General features: G+C 39.8%; 1 protein-coding gene across 7 annotated transcripts in view; it reads right to left on the minus strand.

Moving 5' to 3' along the window:
- Ccdc88a (coiled-coil domain containing 88A) overlaps nucleotides 1–8,081 on the minus strand; it is a 131,278-nt gene extending 123,197 nt beyond the window's left edge. For 5 of the 7 annotated variants that reach the window (XM_070025642.1, XM_070025641.1, XM_070025640.1 and 2 more), the window contains exons 1-2: nucleotides 7,221–8,079; nucleotides 7,021–7,121 (exon numbers count right to left, since the gene is read on the minus strand). In XM_070025642.1, the coding sequence (XP_069881743.1) occupies nucleotides 7,021–7,121; nucleotides 7,221–7,283 (164 nt within the window). In that variant the 5' untranslated portion in view covers nucleotides 7,284–8,079. Of the gene's footprint in view, nucleotides 1–7,020; nucleotides 7,122–7,220 lie in introns of all 7 variants that reach the window. The other 2 variants (XM_070025645.1, XM_070025643.1) reach the window with 1 other exon arrangement.
- Between the last annotated feature and the right edge of the window lie 1,072 nt (nucleotides 8,082–9,153).

A 9,153-nucleotide genomic window follows, 5' to 3' on the forward strand; every position in this document is an offset into this window, starting at 1 on the left:
GCTCTACCACTTGAGCCACAGTGCCACTTCCAGCTTTTTTCTTTTTGCTTATGTGGTGCTGAGGAATCGAACCCAGGGCCTCATGCATGCAAGGCAAGCGCTCTACCACTGAGCCACCTTCCCAGCCCCCCATGAGACTTTTATCTCCAATAAACCACTCAGAAAATCAGAAGTAGTGCTGTGGCTCAAGTGGTAGAGACTAGCCTTCAGCTGAAGAGCTGAGGGACAGCATTCAGGCCCAGAGTTCAAGCCCCATGGCCAAAAAAATTAATAAATTAAAAAAAATTAACTACTCTGTAGTATAGTGAATTGGGAGGAAAAAGCAATCTCCAATTCTGAATAAATTCTACAGGACTTTTAGTTTCTGAGCAGTTTTAAGGATTACTGGTTACCCAAATACGCTGACTGACTCCTCTACAAATGTGTATTTAACAAATTTCAAATAAGTCATCAACTTTGCATGACTATTATTGTATTCATCTTTAACTCCTTTTGTGATTTCCTCCCTTTGTGATTTTTTCCCAAAGCCTTGTAAGTTCTTTCCACTTTCCTCAAACCTACTGATTCCCCCACTTAGATTCACATCTTTGGCTTTTTTTTCATGCTTTATTTTTTGTCTTTGATTAAAATGTTATTCTTTTCACTTCCCCACTGTTTATAACTAATGTCCATCCTTATCACTCATAGTCAACTTTCATCCCTAGCCAAACATAACCTCTTACAAGAAGTCCTTTTATTTTTATTTTTTTGTGGTGCTACAAACTGAATCCAGAACCTTCCACACGGTGAGCAAGCACTCTACCGTTGAGCCACATCCACTCCAAGAAATCTTTCTTCATGTGAATCATTGCTTCCCTCTTTGTGCCAACCCTCTATCAAGGTCAGTGATTCCATTATGTAGCACATCATACAAACATATTTACATGCTTCTTTCCCTTACCGGTGGATAAATATATCCCAGAAACTAGCAGTTTGTTATATAGTAAGTACTCAGAAACTATCCACTGAACAAAATGATCTTTAGCTAGACAAGGGTGATTCATACCTACAATTCTAGCTAACTCAGGAAACTGAGATCTGAGGATCCCAGTTTGAAGCCAGCCCAGGGAAGACAAATCTTTGAAATTCTTATCTCTAATTAACCAACAGAAAAACAGAATTGGAGGCTCAAGAGGTACAGAGATATATTCTAAGTCCCATTCTGGCCTTCCTTGGGGCACAAAGTTCCACTGGCTAAAGAGCTATGCAAACAAAGGGAAGTGTTCATATACCCCCAACACCTCTTTTCTAGATGACATTCTAGGTACCTGAAACTTTGGATGGTCTTGCTCAAACACCATTAATCCAATTGCAGGGTCTGCACAGGTCCCTTTCCCATGTCTATCCCAAGGATGGACACTATAGATGTATATCACCCTTGGGTCAAGGGGAGGCAGTTTGTGGAAGAGAATGAGAGAGCCTGGACTTTGGACATATACCTAAAGTCAGAGTCAATAACCATATTTGGTAATGAAAACCTATACATTTTGTTATTTTATGATTATTTTAGTATAATAACCAAATCTACTGTTGAAATCTTAAGATTTGATGGGGCAAAAAAAAACATTTCTCAGTAAACAGCCTCTACTCAATAAATGGCTTTTTTACATACACATTATGAAGCTGATTCCCAGGATACTTGATCAGAAATTGCATGACAATGGCAGGGCTTTAATTTTTTTAGTTATTATAAAGGTGATATATAGAGGGGTTATAGTTATATAAATTAGGTTTAAAAGTATATTTATTTTGGGACAACATCACTCCTTCCCTTGTTCTCTCCCAGTTTTTAGGCTTTAATTTTTAAAAAAAGATTTTCAGAGTTGGTATCAGTGACTCATTCCAGTAATCCCAACTACTTGAGAGGCAAAGATAAGGATAATCAAAGCTCAAGGCCAGCTTAGACAAAAAAGTTTATGAAACTTATCTCAACAGAAAAAGCTGGGTATGGTGATGCATGTGTGTCACCCCAGCTACAAGGGAAGAATAAATAAAAGATTCACGCTCACTAAAGCAAGATCCTATTTCAAAAATAACCAAAGTGAAAACAGGGCTGGAGGTAAGGTTGTACTTCAATGTATAATAATCACTTCTCATGTTCAAAGCACTTAGTTCAGTCCCCAATCCCACCAAAATAGTAAATAAAATAATAGTAATTTTTAAAGCGCATATATAGGGACTGGGAAGGTGGCTCATTGGTAGAGTGCTTGCATTGCATGCATGAGGCCCTGGGTTTGATTCCTTAGCACAACATAAGCAGAAAAAGCCAGAAGTAGCACTGTGGCTCAAGTGGTGGAGTGCTAGCCTTAAGCTGAAGAGCTGAGGGACAGCGCCCATGCCCAGAGTTCAGGCCCGAAGACCGATAAAAAAAAAAAAGCATATATAAGTATATAAAAATGATAAAATATTTTAAATATAGATCTTTAGAGTTAATTAATGGGTTGAGTCATAAAAATCAATTTCAAACATTGTTCTGATGCTAATAATTTTCTCAGTATTTAAACTGTTAATATTAAACCCCATTTATATTTTAAGCTTCTTAGACAGTGTTAATAGCACTTTCTTTAAGATTATAAATGTACATAAATTCCTTAAAAGGTCATAATATTCAATAGCAGTTATAAAACTAATTTCTCAAACAGAAAAATGATAATGTCTGTTTCACTGTTACCAAGCCCTAAAACTAGCATGAGGACTGAAATAGGAAAATGCCCTGCAGCATACAGAATGGCTGGTCTATCACCCAAGATTTCTAAATAGCTTTTCCCTTCCCATTAGTTAAAGATGGCTGATGTCTCCTCACAAGTTCCTAGGGGCATTTCCCTCTCTCCCCAATACAAGGAGCTATTCAATGAAATCCAAGATGCATCCTTCAATATACTAAATCCCAAGTCAGTGAACAGACTTCAAAAGCATACAAGAAGTCATTGAGGTCAACTCTTCATTTTCAGCATCTGGTTACAAAATGACAACACTGGAATCAATAACTTAATCAATATTCTTCTTCAAATACATGTTTTAGATGAAGACTCTATAGTAAGCCTTCCATAATGAAAGTCTATGTCACATCAAGCAGTAAGAAAAGACTAGTAGGTCAAAAACGTAATAAAAGTGTATAAAACAGATTTGTACTTCTTGCTATAATGTAGTAACAGGAATCAAATTCACTCTCTTGCCTGAAACAACTAAAAAAAAAAAAAGACAAAATATATTACATGTTTTTCAAGACACTGGATATCAAGCAATAAACCAGTTATCTCTGATAGATGAGAAACAAAACTAAGTCCAAGAACTGACCCAGCTTATTCACTTGAAATAGTTCCTGAGCCATGAACAGAGAAGAGGAAACCTATGTAGTACAATAAACACTCTCTGAAACAGAACTAGCCAGATTACTACAGGGGTTTTGCCTCAATAGTACAACAAAGTGGTAGTGCTTAACAAAACTTGAAAACTCAAAGTCCTGAGTGGATCAAACTCTTTCAGAGTAACTTAACTACATTCCAGAACATAGTTCAAGATTTCTGCATTCAGTGGAATATAAAAATAACCAATAACCAACAACAAGGCAAAATTTCAACAATGACACCAAATAAAAATGAACAAGCCTACAAGAACAAGACAATACAATCCATAATGAGAAGAAAAATCAAAGTGAAATGAAATGACACAAACAGAATTAGTAGGAATGGAACATAAGCCAGTTATAACTGCATTCTATATGTTTAAGAAGCTAAAAAAACAAAGCACAAAACCGAATTTCTACAGATTAAACTATATAGTGTCTGAAATCAAATACATGCTGCATACGACTAACAGTAAATTAAACATTATAGACCAAAAAATAAACTTAGAGGTATCACAGTAGACTATCCAATGAAATAAGAAAGGCAAAAGAAAAAGACATAAATATCAGTTAGATTTAAGACAACTTTAACCAACCTAATACACATGTAACTGGACTTCCAAAAAGAGGACTGTATATATATATATATATATATATATATATATATATATATATATATATATATGTATATATATATATATATCTCACATATTTAAAGAAATAGTACCTGTAATTTTTCCAGATTTGATTTTTTTAAAAAAACCTACAAACCCAAAGTTTACTGAACTTCAAATAAAAGGAACATAAAGTAAACATACGAACAGTTTCATTTACATATGGTTCTCACTCATGATTTTATAACAAATGTAATTACTTAGACAAAGGCTAACTTTTACATTCTAACTAACCTTAAGGTACAGTGTTTCGAAGGCCACTTTAATTAGGTGCATTAAATTGGTTATCTGAGTAAAGAAAACTCCTATTTCAAAAGCAGCCAAATATAGCTTTTAAAATTATGGATTATTTTGTTGCCTTACCACTTAAATAAATTATATAAGTAAATATGTATTGATCTGATTCTAGAAAATTATTTAAGAAAACAAGAGCTTACTTTTCTTTTTTCCCTAATTTCCTTTCCCTTAACTTATTTAGGTCATTCAGAACAGAATGAGGACATTGAAAAAAAGCTACAGAAACTGAGAGGTGGAACTGAAAACAGAAGTGGATTTGAGGTTTAGAAAGCAACCAGTGCTCCAAAAAACAACCTGGTAACCACTACTGTGGAACATCATCATTTCCAACATAAACATGTATGTATTTTTTAAAAATATAAGTGTGCTTAAAAGTGTAAACATGTTGACACATTTTTTGCTGTTAGCATTAAAAATATTGAAATATTTTTGAAAAAGTATCATCTAAATAAAACTCATTAATGTAAAAGTAATATATTTTCCTATTTTTTTTACAAACCCATCTCTTTTTTTAAGGATTCATCCCTCTAATTCAGACTTTCCTGTCTAAAACTAACCAAGTAAAGAAACATAAGGATAAAGTTCTGAATATGTAACATAATGGCTACCTTCCTGTCAAAGGTGTTCCCTAAAATATTAATATTTTTTTCATTATTTTTATTACAATGTTATTTTTCATCATTGCTAAAATATCATTTCATCACTCTACATTTTGCTTAGGAAACAGTGGGATATTTCAAATAAAAAATTCCATGGGTGGCTGTTTATATTTACAAACCCTAAAATAATACTGACAGTATAGTTTCCTAAGAAAAAAAATATATATACACATATACACCTAGATACATTAAGACAGTATATTTTTCTCTTTGGATGGCTATACAAAAACATGTTTTGGGCCAGGTATTGGGGGCTCTCCCCTGTAATCCTAGCTACTCAAGAGGCTGAGCTCTGAGATCTGAGGTCCAATGCTAATCTCAGCAGGAAATCCATGAGACTCTTATCTCCAACTAACCACCTAAAAGTGGCGCTGTGGCTCAAAGTGGTAGAACACTACTCGTGAGCAAAAGAGCCTAGGGATAGTGGCCAGTCTGTAAGTTCAAGCCCACAATCAACAAAAGAAAAAAGAAAAAAAATGTTTTTGGAAAAAGTATAACAGTATAATTCTTCCCTGTGGGATCAACATGTACAGGAAAAACATACACAAATCTCTGAGTTCAGAGAACAGTTAGTAATAGATTTGACATCTAATCTCTTGCATAGAAAAATCAAACAAACTAATTTTCACGAAACTGAACTTGATATATGTCCAGCTATTACAGCAGAACAGACTTATTTTCTAAAAACAAGTATGTGTTAATGCATAAAATTCCCTCATATGTAAAAGGATAGGAATGTCTTCAAAAGTTTCAAACTACCCTTGTAATCAGGCTGTATTCAGGACAAATAAGGGTACATACACATTATTTTAGGCACAATATTCAGTTTGGTAACCTACACTTATGTACATGAGTGCATGTACACTATAAAACCTCTTACGATAAAATGGAATAGCTTTTCATTGATTCAGCTAAAAACATGCTTTCAATATTCAATTCCAATCTCAAAAAATATACATTCCTATTTAATAACCCTCAATAAAGTCTCTATCATGAAAGGCAAAGATTTGGCACACATTCCTATTTAATAAACCTCAATAAAATATCATAAAAGACAAAGATTTGGCCAAGGGCTGGTGGCTTACATCTGTGATTTAGATACCTAGAGAAGTGGGATCCAGATGATCACAGTTCAAAACCAGCGTAGGCAGAAAAGTTCTTGAGACTCCATCTCTAAAATAATCAGTAAAAAACTGGGCTAGAGATGTGATTCATGTGGTAGAACACCAGTCTAGCAAGCAAGCATGAGACTTCAGACCCCAGTACAAAAAAAAGGGCAAAGATTTGCCTAATAATTCATTAATCTTGTCAAAATTTAAGTTACTTATATAAATATCTGAAAATACCTTTAAACAATTCACCCAATACTAAGCAATCTAATAATTTTTCAGTAACAGTAGGTTATCTCAGGGAACTTATTATAGGTATTTAAATTGCTTGCTACCGTAAATCTTCATCCATCAGAAATGCTTGAATTTATTCTGAAATCTGTTACTGCCCCATCAGTTTCGAGTTTTATGCCATTTTATTCGTAGACACAAAAGGTTAATAGGAAACACTGCTGCTTCAAACACAAATAACTTTTACAGTAAGGTCTCCCTCCCCCCCCCTTTTAGGAAACTAGATTCATATTTCTTTCTCTCTCCCTCCATCATTTGTCCACATTATCAAAGACACAATGTGTTTTGAATTTCAACACTGAACACACACACACCAAAAAAAAAAAAAAAAGACAATAAAAAGGCTGGCCGAATGAAGAATTCAAGCTTCTAATTTGTAACAGATAAAATTACAGGTTGTTATAAATGGGCTGGGCATCTACCCTGAACACTCCTTTCAAGATCCAATCCTTCAAACACCTCAGTTTTTCTGACCCAAAGAATCAAATTAGGGGTTTTAAAATCCAACGTCTCTTAAATTCATGGCATGTTATTTTTCAAAGAAAACAAGTTACCTTTTAAAAAAAAGAAAAGAAAAAGAACGAAACGAAGCAAACAACACTTACATTTGGAGCATGACCTGGTTCAAGAACACCCCATCCACCAAAGCCACATACTCATCCAGATTGGTCCCACTGCCTGCGGCCAGAGGTCCGAACGTTTTCACCTGGAACAGAAAGGATCGTCGCGGCGTGAACGCCCACCTCCATCTCCGCGGCCGCACACACAACCCCGCAACCCATACAATAAAGGACACCCCACTTACCCAGGTGACCAAGGGGCTGGTCATGAACTGCTCCAAAAGCGGAGTGAAAATTTCGTTCTCCATTTTTTAACAGATTATGTGTTTGAGAGCAGGGGGGGGATGGGGGGGAAAAAAAGGAACTAGCACAAACATACGCCTAGGGGACGGGTTCGCTGCACGCTGGGGAAGTAAGGAGGAATCAATGAAAGTCCATTGGGAGCAGCCAGGAAAATCCCATCGAGGAGCTGGGGGGAAATCTCCCTCGTCCAAAGCCGCCGAGGGCAGGGAGCCCCAGTCCCGGGGAGCGCCCCCGACAGCCCCACCGGCCGCGGCCGGCGCTGCAAACGTCTGTGCCCGGCGAGCAGGGGCAGAAAAAAGGCATCTGGAGGAGGAGGAAGGGGAAAGAGAGCCGGAGCGGCAGGACAAAAAGGGAAAGAAGGAAAAAAAAAAGCCCCTCGAGGCTGCCCAGCGCCCACGGCAGCCGAGCGGCCGAACGGCCCCACGAGGAACGGATCCCCACGCGGGCGGGATGGAAAAGCCGCGTCCCCGGGCTCCGGGAGGCCGCCGCGCTCGGGCCCGGCCTCGGGGCTGCGCTCGACCCTCGGCGGCGGGCGCAGAGCCTCCGCGGGTCCGCAGCCCCTCAGCGCCTGCGGGCAGGGCTCGCCCCTTGCTCCCGGGCGGACTCCATCCCTCGGCGGCCCTCACGCCTCGCCGGCCTCCCCTGTGCTCCTGCCCGAGGAGGGTCTGGGGGGTTCGCTGTGTGTCCCTAAGCCTCGGGCTGGCCAGAGCCCCGCCACAGTCTCTTCAGCAGCGCCTCTGGGAAAGCCCTCGACACAAAATCAGCGCCGCGCTCCAGCCTCCCGCTCTGCCCTCTGGAGGAGCCGGAGTAACGGCCTCGGAACCGCAGTGCCGCAGCACACCCCACTCCGGGCCGTCCAACCAGCGCCCGCCAGCCTGCGGGCCGAGGGAGCGCGTGGCTCCCTCCGCGCCGATATCCTTCCGCCGGCTCACACACACACACACACACACACACACCCCCACCCCTCCTGCCCCGCCCCTCCCGCGCCGCTGCCTCTGGATTGTGGGAGAAGAAAACCGCTGCATGAGCGCGCTCCCGAGCGCGCGCGCTCCCGAGGATCCGGGTCCGGCCCTGGCCGTCGCTGCTGCTGCCGCCGCCCAGATTCAGACGCGCGCGAGCGTTGCAGCTGCTGCGGCTGGCCCGCGCGCCTCGCTCGCGCCGGGAACGCTTGCCAGGGCCCCGGGGAGGGGGTGGGGGACGCAGTAGGAAGGGGGGAGGTGGGGGCGCTGAGGGGGATGGGCAAGGCCAAAGAGGGGGGTCTGCCTGCTCGCTCGCTCATGCCTAATTATGGTTTATTTCCTCCCGGCGTGCCTTCTTTGATGTGTGAAGGAGAGGAACGAAAAACCCTTCTCTTTTAAACATGAGGGATGCAGACCGCCCTTTTTCAGACAGTTTGATCTGAGCTGTTAAGCATGCTTTTGAGCCAGCAAACAGGGAATGGGAAAACGGATTGCAGCAAATGGCTAAAGAGATTTGAGGCACAACTTGGGCTTCTTAACATGGCATACCCTTACTGTAGCAACTGTGATGCAGACTTTTTTTTTTTAATGCTATTTAGCTATTGAAAAATATCCAAGCAAAATCAAAAGCCACAAGGAGAAAATATTTGGAAATCATCCCTAGTCAGGTGACAATAAACAGATTATGCATTTGTCAGAAATCTCTCTGCTATGCACCATTGGAACCATCAAAATAATTTTTGTAGTCCCTAGCAAAATCAAATGTTCCTTTTGTTTCCAAAGAAAATAATGGTTTTCCAGGTATAAAATGAACATATAAAACACGTTTAGAAAATAAATACAGTTATGTAGTTTCACTAGGTGAATTGTAGTTACATTTACAGCAGTATCTACTTTGAGTCTATATTTTCACTAA

This window comes from Dipodomys merriami, unplaced genomic scaffold (genome assembly GCF_024711535.1).
Source record: "Dipodomys merriami isolate MVZ:Mamm:240054 unplaced genomic scaffold, mDipMer1.0.p SCAF_17, whole genome shotgun sequence".
Lineage (NCBI taxonomy): Eukaryota > Metazoa > Chordata > Mammalia > Rodentia > Heteromyidae > Dipodomys > Dipodomys merriami.